The sequence below is a fragment of the Hermetia illucens genome, chromosome 4, assembly GCF_905115235.1.
Source record: "Hermetia illucens chromosome 4, iHerIll2.2.curated.20191125, whole genome shotgun sequence".
Taxonomy (NCBI): domain Eukaryota; kingdom Metazoa; phylum Arthropoda; class Insecta; order Diptera; family Stratiomyidae; genus Hermetia; species Hermetia illucens.
In genome coordinates, this window is record NC_051852.1 from 152,072,375 (window position 1) to 152,091,102 (window position 18,728).

General features: G+C 42.4%; 1 protein-coding gene and 1 long non-coding RNA gene across 2 annotated transcripts in view; one reads left to right on the forward strand and one right to left on the reverse strand.

Moving 5' to 3' along the window:
* The window catches only part of LOC119654301, a 4,207-nt gene extending 3,149 nt beyond the window's left edge, over nucleotides 1-1,058 (reverse strand). The window contains exon 1 of the long non-coding RNA XR_005249807.1: nucleotides 919-1,058. This is a non-coding gene — a long non-coding RNA (uncharacterized LOC119654301). The remainder of the gene's footprint in view (nucleotides 1-918) is intronic.
* LOC119654300 (epoxide hydrolase 4-like) overlaps nucleotides 1-16,010 on the forward strand; it is a 16,281-nt gene extending 271 nt beyond the window's left edge. Inside the window, exons 2-6 of the mRNA XM_038059607.1 lie at nucleotides 289-616; nucleotides 6,532-6,630; nucleotides 6,697-7,309; nucleotides 7,824-7,976; nucleotides 14,659-16,010. Of these exons, the coding sequence (XP_037915535.1) occupies nucleotides 347-616; nucleotides 6,532-6,630; nucleotides 6,697-7,309; nucleotides 7,824-7,976; nucleotides 14,659-14,822 (1,299 nt within the window). The 5' untranslated portion in view covers nucleotides 289-346 and the 3' untranslated portion in view covers nucleotides 14,823-16,010. The remainder of the gene's footprint in view (nucleotides 1-288; nucleotides 617-6,531; nucleotides 6,631-6,696; nucleotides 7,310-7,823; nucleotides 7,977-14,658) is intronic.
* The last annotated feature ends 2,718 nt before the right edge of the window (nucleotides 16,011-18,728 follow it).

Genomic DNA, 18,728 nt, shown 5'->3' on the forward strand with positions numbered 1-18,728 from the left:
CAACGGGAGATAAACTCGAAATAGTTGTGACAAGTCTTTAAATTTGACAAATTGTCTATAAATCTTGTTTGATAATTAAAATTTTCTCTATTATTTTTATTGCTATCAACTTCACACATTTCTAGGCTCCAGGGAGATTTTTTGCAATTTTTTTAATCACAGTGAAAGTGTGATATTTATAAGAGAGGTTCATGTGAAGTTAGAAAATATACAATGATTAACCTTAGATTATGAGAATTATTCAGAGGGGCTAGCTTAATAACTTGAGTGTTATTTATTTAATTTTAGTGGTTTGTGATAAGTGATGTGTTCGGCAGACTTTTAGAAACTCGTCTACGAAACCAAAATGAATATGAATAAAGTGCAGAACGGAAAGTTATATAATGATGTGATAGAACTAGTGCCGAAGGGTACAATCTTTATTTTTTACACTAAGTCAATATTCATCGGTATCTGGACACTCATCAAGTGGTTGATTCATGTTGTTTGGAGCAGCATCTATCAAGCGAAAAACAAAAATAGTGAAAACCCTGACTATTATGACGGATATCACGATAAACCTCCATCGATTCTAGTTGATAATAAGATCGGAAGGCATTCCTATGTTAAACTTAAGGTAAGATACTTCGAACATTCTAGACACCACTTTTTCGATTACATTTCAAAAATATGCCATTTGTTCACACAGAGTGACCCCCTAACCTCAGCGAAATAAAATTATCTCTCGTCGAAAGTTAAAGTGTAATAAGTATCAATCAGAAAAAATGCAAATAATTTATTTTGCAAATAACTGAGGAGAATCTATCAAATATTCATTGCTATCTGATCAACTCCAAACATAGAAACAGAGATTCAATTGTTTTGAGGCGCTTTTGCGAATGACATCAGCTTAAAGAGTGTCCTCTATTTGAAACTCACCACGTGATTTGTGTTTAATTATAAAATTTGATAATACATTATCGACCGATCATATTCATTTGTGTGATTCAGTACATTTACGTACTTTGAGAGTTGACTAATTTCGTGAGTAACTTTAGTGATTTAGTTTTAGCCCTCGTTCAGTCTTCTAAATTTTTAATCACATATTTCAGTGGGAACGATTTTTAATTCATTGATTTTTCATTATTTGCAACATTAAAGTAGCATTTTTTGAAGCGAGTTTTATTTTTGAAACAAGGAAAGTATTTATCTCAAGCAATATTCACTGACTTTTTCAAATAAAGGTCACAAAATACAGACACCAATAGAAGAAAACTATACCCAGCGGTCCAAAAAATATATACCCGCCAAGGCAATCGTTTGTAGTCGAATGAAATATGCAAACCCGTTCTGCGCATCTCTTACATATATGCTGTGTCGTGTCTGTATAGCAGTCTACAGGCTGCTTATGTGTGCAGACAATGTAGTACGTCATGGTCGTTAATGTCTCACTGGACTTTGTACTTCGGGATTTCTTTCGAATAATTTTTTGGGCCATCGTGGCGTCACCGGTTTTAGTTCTTAGAAATTTGCTCAACTCACCCCACGATTTTCCGAGAAGCCTGCACTCTACTACTGTCACTGTTCTATGCCATGCAGTGTTAATACGAGGTATTTGTCGGTCATCCTGCGTAGTGGGTTTCATATAGCATATCTCGTCATGGAGCTACCACGTTTCTCAACGTGTAACTTATCCACTGCCACTTCACCCTTCTTGTCAATTCGCCAATGGACAACTGATCTGTTCGTAGATGAAGTTCCTTGTTTTTTATTATCAAAACCAGGTTAACTCAATAGTAAAAATCCTTTTCCAAATCCGGACTCATTTTGCCAAGCTCCAGTGACAAAACAAATATCGTCAGCATAGTCGAGTGTTGTGAGTGAGAAAATTGTTACGTTCCCACGTTAAGCACCAACTGTGTTACGATGAGGGGCCAGCGTTGCATGATTCCGGCACCAACATGGCCACCAAGGCTGTCAACCAAACAAATTTCCCATTTGTGAATACCTACCAATTGCGCGTGATAATATGAAGAGCCGGACGGCACGTGCTGGAGCTAACCCGAAAGCTGGCAGTTCGGCGAGATGAGAGAGATAGTCAAAAAAAAATAAACCCATCCTGGATAAACTACTCTAATAGAGACGTGAAATCTCGAGTCGGGTGGATACCACCGAAAATTTCAATCCCAAAGGAGCTAGACTACCAAATGGCCTAATAAGGGAGGGGACACGATCACAAAAACAATGGACGAGGAAGGATTAGCCCTGAATCGATTCAGGCATCCCCCGTCTTATTTTCCGAGAACATTTCGGCCCTGCGGCGATCCACCCCAACCTAATTGTTCACCCCCAGCCACTCCAAACAAAATGGGGGCACCCTAATTACTTGAGAGGACTGCCACCTTCTTTGGGAGGGTTAGAGCATTTACCCAATTGGAATGATTTACTTCTTTTTGTTTGTGTTGTTTGCACCAAAAATGCTTAATACAAAAATAGTGAATTGAGAACGTTGTTAACCCTGACTATATCTAATAATCTTAATCATAAGAGAACCAAACGTAATTACGATTGTAATACATGTAAATTTGGTATCATTTTTCTTCGTTGGTTCTTATTCCTTTCAAATATTTCAAAGGAAATTTTCCTGAATAATAGAAAAAATTGAAAATAAAACAATTGATTAATTGAAGAAATTCATATCGATCATTTTTTAAGGTTTTGTGTAAAACAAAACCTTATTAAAATCGATTCACTGTCTGTCTGTCTGTGACATACACTTTTCTTCAAAACGGCAAAACCGATCCGAACGAAATTTGGTGGATAGATGCGAACTTGAAATGCCACGCAAACAGCAAGTAACATAAATTTACATGGATTGTAAAGAGCGATGTAAAATTTTTTTCATCAAATATAGTCACGTGGGGTATCGAATGAAAGGTATTAATTAGTACTTTCCGAATTTGATATTGGTTTTCACATGAATTGCAAAGTCCGCCAGTAAGGAGTCAAAATGTACACACTTAAAGTGAGACAGAACTCATTTTCGGAAACTACCCAACCTAAAAATCCGAAAAAATTCAGAAAGGTGCGCTTAGATGAAACCTAGGCCTCAAAATATGTCCCATTGCGGTATCTGCTCAAATAAACTTACTAATAGTATAATATATTACCAGGTAGGTAGGTATCAGTGGAAGCTCCGGGGAGCCCAATTAGCGCTGTGGTGCGCCGTTTTGATGCCACAAACTCCTAACACCGTGACTCCTGTTATCGGAGAAGGGAAGCAGAGTCTAGCCGGCGCGGATCTTCAGAACCAGCCCGTAACGAAGGAAAGCAGCTCTCCCACCCTGCAGCTAGAAATCTTTCTGAGGTCCCCAAGCAAGGGTTTACCCAGTGTCCGTAGCCTGACTCTAGTTAGAGCTGAGCAATCGCAGAGAAAGTGCACCAGGGCTTCCTTTCCTTCTCCGCAACTTCGGCAATGCGAATTGTAGGGTATACCGAGCCTGGCGGTATGGTCCTCTATGGGGCAGTGCCCCGTGCAGACCGCCGTAATCTTGAATGCATTTCCATGCGTCTGGCACAGGAGCTCTCGTTATCGGGCTATGTTATATGCGCGCCTCTCCTTGACTTGGCACAGGTGGTAAGCCTTCGTAATTTTAAGCCTGCTACTGCTAGGTAGTGCGAGTAGACTCGGCTCCCATCAGCCGCCAACGAAACACCGACTGTATTCACCGAAGGGCTGCCAAGAGTAGAGCCTCGCCTGACCAATTCCTCAGCCCGCTCATTGCCCTCTATGTTCCTATGCCCGGGAACCCAGAGTAGGGTCACCTTGAGCGTGCCGTTCAGACGGTTCAGTGCATCTCTGCACTACCCCACCAGTCTGGGAGATGTCGTCGCTGAGTGCAAGGTCTTGATGGCCGCTTGGCTGTCAGTCAGAATGGCTATGTTACGCTTGAAGCTCGAATTTCGCTCCAGCCATTGACAGACTTCCAGTATCGCTAGTACTTTCGCTTGGAATACACTGGCGAAACCTGGGAGACCATACGACTCGGATACACTGTGTGGATTCGAGAAAACCCCCGCGCCGACTCCACAGGCTGTCTTTGATTCGTCGGTAAAGAATACTGAGTCATAACCTTGCAACACGCCGCCGGTCTTCCATTTTGTTCTGGTTGGAAAGTCCACAGCAAAGTTTCTCGTGAAGTTCAGCTTGCGTATGGCATAGTCCGTGGAGAATGCCCAGATTTCCCTAGGTACTTCGTCTGGGATGTTGCTGTGGCGTCTAGGATGTCGCTGCTCAGCATCCGGACTCAGGTAGTCTGACGGCACTGCACGCTGCAACGTATTTAAGGTGGAGCTCGAGGGGGAGGAGATTCAGGAGTATATTGAGAGCATTTGCCGGGCAGGACTCCACAGCCCCAGTAGCACCTGCACACGCGGTTCTTTAAATCCTAATAAGCTTCATCCAATTGTATTTTTTTCTCAAAGCCTCCCACCATACAATAGAGCTGTACGTTAGGATCGGATGCACTACAGCGGTGTATATCCACTGAACCATCCTTGACCGGAGACCCCATTTCTTTGCAAAGGTTCTCTTGCAGGCAAAGAAGGCTATACAGGCCTTCTTAACCCTCAATTCTATGTTCAATCTCCAATTTAGCTTTGGATCCAGGATTACACCCAGATATTATCCAACTGCAGCGACCGTTCAACGGTGCCATACCTCGTGAAGGGCGGTTTCTGTGGATTTTCCTTTGAAGTAGGCATGCTGAGACTTAGAGAAAGGCGTTCTCTCTAAGTGAATGTCCAGGATGCGCTCTAGGGTCTTCAGCACGAAAGAGGTCTGGCTGATTGGTCGAAAGTCCTTCGCGGGCTCATGACCACTCCTGCCCGCTTTCTGTATGAAAACAACTCGTGCGCGTCTCCAGGACTGTGGTACGTATCCTAAAGGGGTGTAGCTCCGATAAATCTCTCTCTCTGTAGCATGACTCGCATTATGCCATTTGGGCCTGGAGATTTATATGCGGAGAAGATGTTTACAGCCCAGCTGATCTTATCCTTGGTAATTGCCGATTTGATAGTCTCGCATAGCTGGTGTGGCCGCAAACCCTCCAAGCCCAGTTTGAACCAGCAGCTCCAAGGTTTCACTAGAAGATTCCGTCCAGGAGCCTTCCAACTTTTTAAGAAAGGAGGGCTCTTATGTTCCTTGGACAGAATCTTACTGAGCCTCGCGGATTCACTGGTGCTTTCGATGTTCTGACAATAGTCCAACCAAGACCGCTTCTTGGTGGTCCTGGTGGCCGACTTTTACTTATTCAGGCAGTCCTTGTATGGCTGCCAATATTTTTGCCTGTAGCAAATGGTGAAGATTTCTCTGGTCCGTTTCCTGAGACTGAAGAGATCTTCATTCCACCACGGTGGTAGTGTCTTATTGCTGCGCTTAGTAGGGCACGAGACTTTAAAGGCGGTATAGAATGCCTTTTCCAGAGCCCCGACCTTTGACTCCAGTTCGTCTGTTGTGCCAATCTTACCAATTTGCGCACCAGAGAGTTTGTTCTTAATTACTTGACCAAACTTTCTCCAATCGATCCTCCTGGGGTCTCTGAAGGGCTGGGAGACCTCTGCAGTGAGATCTAGACTGAAAAGTATCCAAGTGTGATCAGAGAAGGATCTCTGGTCAGACACTCTCCAATTCTCCACCCTAAGAATCCCATTGTCGGTAATTAGGATGGTATCAAGGACCTCCTCCCAACCGTCACAGTTCTCCGAGCAGGGGAAATGGAAGGTTGGTTTAGTGCTGCTGTTACACACCGATAGGTTTGAAGTCATAATAAAATCAAAGAATGACTCACCTCTCTCGTTGATTTCCGAACTGCCCCAAACTGTATGCCTTGCATTGGCGTCGCTGCTTATCAAAAGGTTGGCTTTCTTTGTTGCTATGGTGTTCATCAGATGTTGTAGTTCTTCTGGGGGAGCTGATCGGTCGTGAGCCATGTAAGCCGAGGAAATATACACGTTATCTGCCCCCGCCTGCTGACCTGACCTGACTAGGTCGCTGGAACTTAGGTCCGGACACAGAAAAGCGTGTACACTCTGCCTCGCGAGAATTCATGCTCTAGGTCTGTCCTGATCAGCGTCTCCGGTTAAAATATTTCCTCTGGAGCTCTTTGATGGTTCGCTCCTGATGTCGATGTCTTCCTCTAGGAGGAAGACAGTATATTACCAACTTTTAGAAATTTACTAATAATTTGAAAGAAATGATAGTTGAAGTTAAAGTTATTTGTTAGCCAGAAGTTAAACAAAAGAAAGAGATTGAAGAGAGCTTATTTATTAGAAAACGCAAATTCTGAATTTCGGGAAGTAACTTTCCCCTTCATCGGTACGGAAAATTCACCTCAACCTGCTTCTTTTGTTTGGAAGGGAAATGTTTCGATGCTATTCAATTGCTGATATCAATCACAATTGGTTCTTTAATTAATGGTTGCGTTTACTTATTTTATCTTTAGAAGATTAGTACGTATTTTGTACAGATCTTAACACAACTTTTACTTACAGGGTGTTAAATTGCATTATGTTGAGGCAGGGTCTCAAGGCAGCCCACTTGTTTTATTACTGCATGGATTCCCAGACTGCTGGCTAGGATGGCGAAACCAGGTAAGGGGCGATACCTTTTGCCCTAAGCTCAACTGTAACACTATATGACATCCATTATCATTTCAGATCGACGAACTATCAAAATTCTTTCGAGTGATAGCGCTCGACATGAAAGGTTTCAACGATTCGGATAAACCTATCTGGCGTCAAGTTTATACACCAAAGAAAATTTGTGAGGAATTGCGTCAATTCGTTTTTTCTTTTGGTTATCACACGACAACAATCATCGGCCATGACATTGGCGCCGTTATCGGTTGGTTTTTTGCTCACACCAATCCAGATAATATTGACCGATTCATTTGTGTCTCGGCCTCACATCCAAATCTCATCTGGAACAATCTACATCCGAAAGCTGTTATAAACAATTCCTGGCTACAGTTTGTACAATTGCCTCTTCTTCCGGAAGTGGATCATTCACGGTCATACTCGAATTTCCTGGAAAAGTGCCTGAAAACCTCACAGGCTGAAAGCAACTCTACCAAAACAGTTGTTAGTTTAGTTAGACGACCCTCAGAGAATGGATTTGAGAAGGGTTTCGATGTAAACTGGCTCGATACGTATAAATATGTTTTTAACAGGCGGAGCGATTGGACAGGACCTTTTAATTATTACAGAAACTTCCCGTTTTACAGGATAAAGGAGGGATGTATAGTTCGATGTCCTGTTCTGATAATCACTGGTAAGTCCTGGTAGAAAAGGCGCTGTATTACTTATCTTTGTCCATAACTGAGTACGCAATAAATATATGTAAATACCGTAATCTAAATGTATTATATACATAGTATGTGCGATTGGAAGTAGCTCAATGCCAACTTAGTTAAACGTATCGCGTGAGTGATTAGATTGCATGATACGTGACAATTACTGTGTCCAGTAACCGACTTATTCCTATTCGCATTAAAAGTTAGTGTATCAAAAATCACACGCTCTTCTCGGTGCACCAACAATTACAAATAAAGATTTGAATCCTAATCTAACCGACTACGTAACCGGCTGAAATGCGATAAGAATATTGCTCCATCAGCCGAGTGCACTTACATTTTTTCCTAAGTTATTAGTTTCTACTTTTCCTGTCTCATATACGAGAGCATCATTGCAATTGACCCAAAGAATCGTGTCTGTAGATATATTGTTTATATTTTGTTTTTGCTTTAATCATTTTTAATTAATTTCATCAACTTATCACTTTCTAGGCAATGCCGACAATTTCTGCTGCCTGGAAGCAATGGTAAAAAGCACTGAATATTGTGATAACTTCTTAGTGAAAATTATCGAAGGAGCTGGACACTGGCCACATCAGCAAGTTCCAGATGAATTTAATAAGATTGTTCTCAATTTTCTAGTCGGTAAGTAAAAAAATCAGAATCAAAGTTCTTTGAATGCGAAGGACAGAATTTTGTATTGAGAGTGAGCGGGGTTGGACTGTTGACTTTGCTTCACTCGTAGATACATACCTACTCTTAGCCGAGACTATAATATCACACATTTTCCAAATTTACCGCGGAAAACCTGCACCACGTCCTAGAGAACTATTGTGTCCTTTCGATGATTCCAGTATGTCTATCAAAGTTATAGTAAAGTAAAGGTCCTATAACAGACGGAAATTTAAGTATGTCTCTTACTTCTAGGGGCTTTAGACTTTCGCATTAGATATTCTCCCGGGTGTATTTCCTGCTCCGCATAAATGGCGGACATTTTCCTAGAATATTCAAGGAAGTTTAACTGGCCTCCACATAGAATCTTCAGTTAATGTCCTCAGATATTTCCACACAGTAAATCTCTGACTATCTTACTATGACCTATTATTATTTTCCGAGTTATCACAATCTCGGTAGATGCCGGATTTTACCTAATACTAGCACTATGTGCCAAATATTTAGGCTTCGATTTTACCTACTTAAAAACTAAAGGGGCGCTGGTGGTAGTGGCCGGTGGTGGGTCCATGGGAGAATCTGTCGAGAATTCCTCGCAACATCGTATGCAGAATGGTGTACTTCTACATGGTTTGAACCACACTGTGCGAAAGTCCCAGGTCATCAAGGGAAGCCTTGAGGGATTTAGGTACAATACCCATAGCTGACAATACTATGGTAACTACAACCACCCGCTCGAGATGCCAAATTTCTTTGATTTCCCGAGCCAGTGACTACTGATCGTTCTCCAGTCGTTCTTTCAAGATGAGCTTTTTATAAGCTCGGGTGACGACCACGCCGTCCTGAATGGACACATGAACCCCTTCGTCTCAGCAAAGAGCTTCCATGAATCTGCTCTTGGTCCGACTTCACCCCACTCAGAGGATTGAAAGATCTATCTTTCAAGTTAAGTGGAGTCAGCCCACAGTCTGCCTTATAGACAGCCTCTATTGTAAAAATATGCGCGCAGCGAGTCGAATTGGCGATGATGTTGTGCCGCCACGTCAACCACGCCCCTACCTCCGATGTCACGAGGCAGGTTCATCCGCTCCGCGGCAAAGTTTTGGATGATGCATTCGGAATTTGGACATAGTTGTCCGCATCCACCGCTGGATCGCTGGACCGCCAGATCGATCTTCGTCCACGGTAATATTCCGAATGCATAAGCCAGTGAAGGGATAGCGAATACATTCTTCTTCTCCTTTTTCTTCAGCCTTTGTCCCGTCCAGAAGCAGGGTCGGCTCGTCGTGATCGGTTTCGTCATTTGGCTCTATCGAATGCCTGATCTGGATGCAATCTCGAAGCTTTTAAATCCCCATCCAGCGTATCAAGCCACCGTTGTTTTGGCCTGCCTTTTGGTCGTTTACCATCGACTTTGATATTCAGACCAATCTTGGCAAGTGAATTCCCGTTAGCACGAATTGCGTGACCATACCATTGAAGACGCCTCTCTTGCAATTTTTCCACGATCGGCGCAATCCGATAATGATTGCGAATATTCTCATTTCGGATGTGATCAAAACGTGTCGCGCCACTAATCCAACGCAACATCTTCGCCTCCATTACCGCAAGACGTCGTTCATTGTCTTTTATAGTCGGCCAATACTCAGAACCATAGAGGGCGACAGGACCGACGACATTGCGGCAAATTTTAAATTTGAGACGTTCGTTGATACGTTGATCACAGAGGACATCAGTTATGAAACGCCACTTCATCCAGGTTGCGTTAATGCGTGAAGCATTGAAGCATTGACCCGAGGACAAATTACTGCCGCTGACAGTGATTGTGCCTGTTTCATGGGGATCAGTCGTCAAAGTTCAGTTTTGTTTAAATTCAATTTGAGACCGTGTCGCATGAGGCGATCACACCATTTTTGAACAAGTTGCGAAAGATAATTTTTGTTATTAGATGCTAGAAAAACATAATCTGCATAAAGCAGTGTGTAGGGCGCTGAACGCTGGATGTCCTTTGTGACGGTGTCCGTAACAAGAATAAAGAGGAGTGGTGAGAGGGCGCTTCTTTGATGAACACATACAAAGACACGAAGCGGTTTTGATATACCCGCCATACTTCGAACTTTACTTTTCGGATCCTGGTAGAGCAATTGGACCCAGCGCACGAGTTTCTCCATGAGTAACCGCGCAGCGTGTATTGCGTCAGTAGTTCCGCAGTTTTTGACAAATCCGGCTTGATTCACGGTTATTTAAACGATTTCGCGAATACGGTTGTCAAGAATGCGTTCAAAAATCTTCATGGTATGGGAAAGTAATCGAATGAGATGATAATTTGAACATTCTGCTGGACTACCTTTCTTTTTCCATATTGAAACAGTAGTACTTTCTTGCCAGTCGGATGGTGTTCTTCCTTCCTGAATAACCCGATTAAATAATTCACTGAGCCACAGTGTTGGGTCCCAGCTCTTCGCTTTCCAGAGCTCAGATACGATGTCGTCAGGTCCTGTGGCTTTCCCCAATTTCATTCGTTTTATTGCCTCCTCGACTTCAGTTGCACTGACAGGTGGAACTACTCCAAATGTCGGTAATGATTGTGGAAGTGGAGGATGAGGAAATTTTTGAGCTGAAATCTGTTCTGTTCTGTTTTCGCTAACTATCCGTCACGTGTGCCCAGATAGCTGAGTGGTTAGAGCACAAGGCTATCGTACGGCGGTTCGCGGTTTTAATCTCACTGATGGCAGTCGGAGCTGTGAATGAGTACCTGAGTCAAATCAGGGTAATAATCTCAGGCGAGCACAATGCTGACCACATTGCTTCCTACAGTATACTGTAGTGTACCGTTACGGTTTTGAATCAAGTGTTCTAACACACTTCAAGGCCCTGATCCAGGCCAGGGTATTATCGTCGACAAACTTGTCGTAGAGGCGTTTGTTTTGACGGACCTTCATTTTTACATCGTCATTCCAAAGCCAAGTATCTCGGTTGATGTACCGCTTACCTGGCTTGGTGACCCCGAGGGTTGCAGAAGCCGTTTTGTGGATCGTGTCTTTCGTTTGGTTTCACGATTCTTCCACATTCGTAATGGTTGGTAATCGCGTAAGCGAGATCATTTCTTCTTTCTTCTCACGAAATCGCTACCATTTAATGCGCGGCGGGCCAGTGCGTTCCTCACGCTGTTTTATCGGTGGCTTAATTCGCAGAACGGCAATCAACGGTCGATGTTGGGGTGCGATGATCTCATAGGGAACGGCTTTGCAATCAGTGACAGTGGTAAAATGTCGATGTCTTCTGAGAATATAGTCAATTTGACAATCGTTTGATGAACCATGTATTCATAAGAAAAGGTCATGGGTGTCCGAAAAATCGATTATACGTTCGCCACCCTCATTGCGCGCTCCAAACTCTTTTCCCCCATGGCACTTGTCACCGTCTGCCTTTTCACCCATATGACCATTAAGGTTGCCAGCAATGATTATATAGTCATCAACAGGCATATTACAAGTCTTTTCATCGAGAAGTTGCCAGAAGGTATCTTTCTCGGCATCAGGTCGACCTGACTGTGGGGGTGTAGAAATGAAGAGTGCGATCAGCTGATATAATGGTGAGCTTCATCAGCCGATCATCAATTCGTTTGACTTCTGAGATGGCAATGCCACCACCGTATTGAGTGCGTGGGCTACCAAAATAGAGAAGTTTATAGCCGTTTTTATCGCTTTCGCGTTCTAAATCGCAGCTTTTGGCATCAGACCATCGTGTTTCTTGCTTAGTGCAGATATCAATGCACCTTTTTCAAAGAGGTCTTGAGAGTTCCTCGGTCTTTCCAGTTAGGGTACCAACATTTAGCGTACAGACACGTATTTGTTTTGATTTTCCTCGGACTAACTTACGTTTTGACGCCATCAATGCGTCAAGTACCCTTGTTAATTTCTCGATAGGACCGGGGCCGTCCTGCTGCATCGACTGAGGTGGACGCTCTGTTTCCGAGGTTGTTTCTAACGAGATTGGATACATTTTCTTGTTCGGCCTGTCGCGGGACCTGTCACCAAGAGAGATCAGGTAGGATTTAGGATAGTGGAATAACTCCAACTATACTCTATTTATCTCTTTGCCTGATCTCAGCATTTTATTTTTGTTTTACCTAGGATAGTACAAAGTACATTGCCTCAAACCCTCCTCCTTTACCTGGGCTTGGGACCAACATATTATGTTAATAACATGGCGGAGTTGATAACTGGACAACTGGCAACAACATGCATGGTATTTTCCCCATCCCTGGAAGGAAGCCCTTACCACCCCTGTCTTCAAGAGCGGATACCCTTTTCTTAGTGTGAACTACCGCCCATCTCTCTTCTCTCCTTTTGCTCCAAAATCCTAGAAAGATACGTCAACGACTGGTTGACCGCGCACTTCGATCACCTCATTGTCAAAGAGCACTATGTTTTCGTGAACCGTAGATCTACGGCTTCAAACCTCCTGGTCTTTAGCAACTTCTTTGCTAAATGCTTTAATTTACGACAGGAAGTATATGCTATTTATACTGATTTCTCCAAAGCCTTTGACACCGATGACCATAATATTCTCCTCTCTGAACTCTCATTACTCAGCTTCCCTCCCTCAGTCATCTCCTGGTTTTCCTCCTATCTCTCAAACCATTCCTGTAAAGTTCTCTCACTTTTGACTTCTCTTCTCTCACTACTGACCTCCTTCCAAGACCTGGGTGTAATATTCGACGACAAACTTCGTTTCAATTCCCAATTCGTTGACATCATCAATAGAGCTTCCAAAATGTCTGGTCTTATCGTACGTTCCTCCACCGTCTTTACCTCAATTCGGCCCTCCTTAACACTCTTCAATTCCCTTGTCAGAAAGATCCGAATATTGTTGTTTAGTCGGGTCTCCTTTCCGCATTCATGACTGTCGTGCTCTTGAAGTTATACAACGCAAAATCAGCTGCACCCTCTTTTACAAAAAGAACCTTCCACGGGTTGACGCGCCCTCAATCTTGCCTCCCTGCAGCAATGCCGTATCATCCTTGATATGTGTATTCTTTTCAAACTCTGATGATGGACTGCTCTGCCAACTCGGATATTACTTCCCTCGCCGCCTCTCCTAAGATACGTGGTGCGGACATTTTTGAAGTACCCTTCGCGGAGCTCGAGATTTACTTCCACTCCCCGATCCCGAGGCTATGCCGGCCCTAGCTTGGGTCATTTTTTTCATCAAATATAGTCATATGGGGTATCAAATTAAAGGTCTCGGTTAGTACTTTTCAAAGCTGGTGTTAGTTTTGACATTTATTGGAAGGGTGGGGAGTGCAGGGGGTTGAAAGTGATCATTTCTTTAAGGAGGCCATTCTCGAAAACTACCCAATCGAAAAATCTGAAAAAATCAGGAGGCTGCCACTATATGGTGCCTGAGCTCTGAAATACATTCCATACCGATATCTGTTCAAATAAAGTTACTAATAGTATATTACTATAATTTTTTGTAATTGGATGGAAACCCCCTTAAGTTCATTCTAGCACCACGAAATATATAATAATATATGGATATATTACATACTACGTACTATGAAATACACAAAACCTTTCGAACCTACAGCGTCCAGCTTCCGGTTTCCCGACTTGTTCTTGTTGCTAATTTGCGTTAGTTCAGTTTGACCAAATTGGTGTCATTGTAGTTTCTCCCATTAGCTCCATAAAACCAAAAAATGTCCAACCTTTTGACGAACATCGACTCTTTCCCAATCGGTAAAAAGGAGCATACAGTCAACTTTTGCAGCAGCCTTGTTCTTCACGAGCCCCACCCTCAGGGGTCTACAAATTAGAGCGAGGCGATCTTATCAGTCTTCAAATCACCCTTTAATATAATATGCCCAGTGTAAGTGAGGAGAGCACTTGCGACCTTTAGATCAGAAAAAATTTGTGACTGTAAACTCGTGCCATAAAGACTCTAGACTATTTAAGATATACCACGGCTATTTAAACCTAAACCGTAGGTGAGCCAACGTGTGATGTGTTTCCTCTGCCGTGGTACGAACCCGTAGCCGTCTTCGTACCTCTTTTGATTTTTGAACTTTGGATGTTAAAGAGGAGTCCATGGACCATAAAGATTGGAAGCAGGTTGTTCTCGATTTGGTCCAGTCCGACATCTAGTGGATGCCGACTTAGGACTCCACAATCCCTAAATAAAAAGTTAGTAACTCCGGTAAAGCTTTGGTCCGAACTGTGAGAGGGTTAACGTTGGATATAATTCACACCTTTATTGTGTTTTGCGAATTATAAAAGAAAGGATATAACACCTGCGAGTCGCTTCGATTGTGCTACTCCCAGGGCAGAGGAATGGTAGCTTCTGATGAACTGTCTCTGCCCTGGTACAAAACCGTAGCCGTCTTCGTCCCTCTTTTAGCGACGGTCTAATGATCGATTTGCAGACTGTATGGATGTCCTAATTCCACACTATGGTTAGTGTGGTACCATTTCTGCATTAGGCTGAGAATGAAAGTTGGGTTTTTTAATCAACTTCCATGTCCTTCATTATCGTCCTTTTTTGTTGAAAATCTGCCTTTGCTAACTGGTTCCTTTTTGGTTAGTCTATATTGAGAGAAATGAATTTCACTACTATCTTCAACTTCACTAATCCAAATTTTACTATTTTGCAGGTCGACGTGCCAATAGTGAAGTACGAACGCATGTTGAGAAGAATAATAAAGGACTAGTCGGTCGAATGTTCGGTGCCGTATCGAGTGGTGTCAAAATTGGATCATCCATGTTGGATTCGATGCAGCAACGAACAAACGATGTAATTGCGAATGCTCTATATTAGTAACAATCTAGTCTCCAGCGACATTCGATAGTTTAGCTTAAGCTGAAAAATCTGAAAATCTCAAACAGTGGTATCACCCAAATCATATCCTTCCTATTCAGTTACACTTACCCTACGTATCTATTCTGCCTGACCGTAATGAGGTACGGCTCAACATTTTACCACTCGGTATTCTATGACGAAATTATGCAAATCAATTTATTCGAGATGCTTGGAAATCATGTGAAGATGCATCTATCACCGAAGCTATCTTGGACGATCTTCTGCAGACGGGAACCAGACACGTTTGAACAGAAGGCGCAGAAGTAAAAAATTGCCACTGAGAAGTGCATATGTGTAGACGAAACAATAAGTCGATACTATGCATTGCACGGAACGCACTGTGAATACAATAAACTGCAGCCAGATCCAGAGTGGAGGAATCAAAAGAAATTGGAGTTCATGTTCGATCGAAAAGATCGTATGCGCCTGTCGGGGAAACCGCAAACAACATACAACACGATCCGCGATCCGGGATCCGACAAACAAAAGAAAAGACCTCGCTGTAAAGAGCGAAAAACGCGAAAAAAATTCCTTCAAGTGCACTCAAGGAATGCCGCTAATGACTTAATTAAAGTGGTCAACCATATGGAATGTATTCCGCAGCCCAGGATGAATGGATATTTCTGCTTAATTTTTTTGTGTATATTTTGTAATTTATATGATAATAATACAATAATTAGTCGGGTTTTTTGTAGTCTCTCTGCACTTGCATTGTATTCGCTTCCATGGCGAATTCCTTGCAAAGCGTCAAGCTCCAGTGCTTTGAATAGAAGTGATGATTGTATCTGTTAGCCGCGATCTTTTCACAGTTCCTACGGTATAACTGGAATGGATCACTTTCATGCGTTAGTATCATACTCAATCGCATTTAGTAGAGGATAAGAAATATTTGTGTTACCGGATCGGTCGTTGTACTGCATCTATTGTAGGGAATATATCGTATTTAGATATGTGTAAGCAACAGTAAGCAGTAAGCAGTTAGTATGTAAGTCAATTAAGCGGGGTGTTATCGTGAACTGAATAATGCTCTTAAGACGTTTAATTGAATTGATAGCAAATAATTTAATTAAAGTGTATTGAGATTATGTTTAATGCCTAAGATAATATATGTATACTAGAATAAACAATATTTAGTACGAAAAAAAATGATTAATTACTTTTAACAAATATTACCAGACTGCTGGCTTGGGGCTCGTTTCATATTATCTAATCATTTATTTTCAAAATGTAAAATTTTTCAATGTGGGGGTGGCTAACGGCTTAAACTTGCTTAGCATGCATATATTGAAAGTATACCACAAAAAACGCATCTAGAATAGCATGATCAGTTACAGGATAAGGGAGTTAGGGCCAAAAATGTACGCTCCATACAGTGTAACAATCTGCTCAAATAAGGTCAATAATCGTATATTATTATATTTCAGAGAGTTATCAAAAGTGTCACCTTCTCTTTAATCCATCCTCAAAAAGTAAAATTTGGCGTGACTTTAAATGATATTATAGGGTATAATATTGAAACATTTGATTGAAATCTTACCATTATTAGCAAAGTTATACTAGGACACAATTTTCTATTTCGTGTGAATTGATTGCAGCCTAAGACATCATAGAAGAATATATTTTTTATATGTATTATGATACTGATATACCACGGTCTAAAACGCTAAGAGTTCATACATAAGAGTTACATTTTTTTTCATTACCCCAATTACTTAAGTCCTAAAGCGTGGGAAAACAAATATTGTCGGTATGCTCCTCCTTTCTACATGTACTGCTAATTCGATGGTTACTGAATTTCTTTGATTCAAAGAAACAAACTTTGCGTTTTAAGATTTTGTCTAAAACAAAATCGGTTTACTGTCTGTCTTTTTGTTGGCAAAACAAAACCTTATTAAAATTGGTTCAATGTCTGCCTGTTTGTCCGTCTGTCTGTCTGTCTGTCTGTCTGTCTTTTTTTTAATCGTTGGAAGGGGGAAAAGTTCAAAACCTACTGCTGGCTCCTGCCATGCAGTTATGTGAGACTTCTACTCACGAAAACCACCTCCTTCTTTTTCCAGTCTCCCCACGGGACTGCTATAAGCATTGCATCGCGGGACTGGATCAGTTCTTAACTGCGGCGCATTATTGTTCACTCCCTTTCTCGCTTTCTTCTCAGTTCTTCATGCCTTAGCTGTTGATTAATCATTTTTAGCTGAATTACCACTTGATTCCAAACCTCCGTTGATTCCAACATAAACTCCGTTAAGGGCCTGCCTGTGGTCGCCTCCAGCCTAGTTCGGTGTGCTGTAAACCTTTGGCACTTAAATACAACACGCTCCGCATTCTCAGCCATGCTACTATATCTTGGGCAGCATGGTGACTCGTCGGGTCCAAATCGATGTAGATAAGCCCGATAACCTCCATGTTCACTTAATGTGAAACTCTACTCGCCCCTTAAATCTGCACCTTCACACGTAGGACAATCGGGCGATTCATAGAGACTGAACCTATAGAGGTACTTTTTGTACCTACCGGTGAAGAACTGAGTCAAATCGTAACTCATCGTGGTTCCGCATAGTCCACATACTAATATCTGGGATAAGTCTGTGTGTTGACTAGCTCTTCTCCGACTAGTCCCAGGCTGTTTGCCATGCAGCCAATGACTGGTTAGAATTTCAACTGGGATCATCTCCGCAATCAATCAAGCTGCCTTATAAGGTGTTCTTTGGTAGGCGCAACATGTTCGGAGAGTGCTTAGTCGATATCCAGCTTGGACCTGTCTGCTATTTTCTCCGATTCGCGCGGTCGCGCCTTCCGGAAGTCAAACTGCCTATTGGATAAAGAACCGCCCTTTCAATTATTGAATAAAGCCGGTTATAGATTACCTGTTGTATTCAGAAGGCAGATAGGTCTATAGGATATTGGTTCACCTATGGGCTCACCTGCCTTTAGGATCAATACAAGCTTTTGCATTTTCCACTCTGCTGAGAAAGACCCTTCTTTTAGGCGCCTTGTTGGATATTCGATCAATGTTGAGGCTGCGGTATCCCGGACCCTTTTTACTGCGTCTAAGACTTCGTATGCGGTTACTGGAGAAATGCTTTCGGCACTCATTGGTAACAATGTCGACACTATCTCCCATAATAATCTAGGGCACATAATAAAAGGGGACCTTCTGCCTTTTATTGATGACATAACCGAAATGTATCCTCATCAAGTACTCTTGATGACCAACCTGTTTCTGGAGGGGGGCCCTTATCAATAGTAATATATATTGCCTGGTGGTCGCTACGCGTGTATTCTTCGCTAACATGGCAGTGTAGATGTTTGACCAGCGTAGATCTTTGACTTACGAAAGTAAGATCCATGACGGAACTTAGCTCTCCAAGCCTAAAAGTGTTTACGCTTCCGATATTGGCCAGGGTGACGTTTATGCAGGAGAAAACCTCAAGTAGGATTCTTCCCCTTTCATTTGTTTTCCGGCTTTCCCAATCCATTGGCCAAGCATTGAAGTCGCTAGCAATAATTTTGCGGTTGCGATCTTTGGCAACTCTTGCTAGTCTATCTAGCATGTTGCAATACTCTGATATTGTCATACTTGGAGCGGCATAACAGCTGTAAATGTACAGGCCGTCGATCTTAATCCTCACAAAATCGTGTTCGCGATGCTTCAATGCTTGCTGAAGTGCTCGGTTATCGCAAGCCCACATCGCCGCTTTCCACTTATGTCTTTTTCCCAAACGCTTTCATAAAGGCTTTTGTATTATACGCAGATAATAGCAATATACTTTCTGTGTTAGCAGGTCCTGGGCGGCTTCAGCTATATGACTCTCATTTACGCAGAGTACTTAGAGTGATCCTGTAGACTGGACACTTGGTGCTACC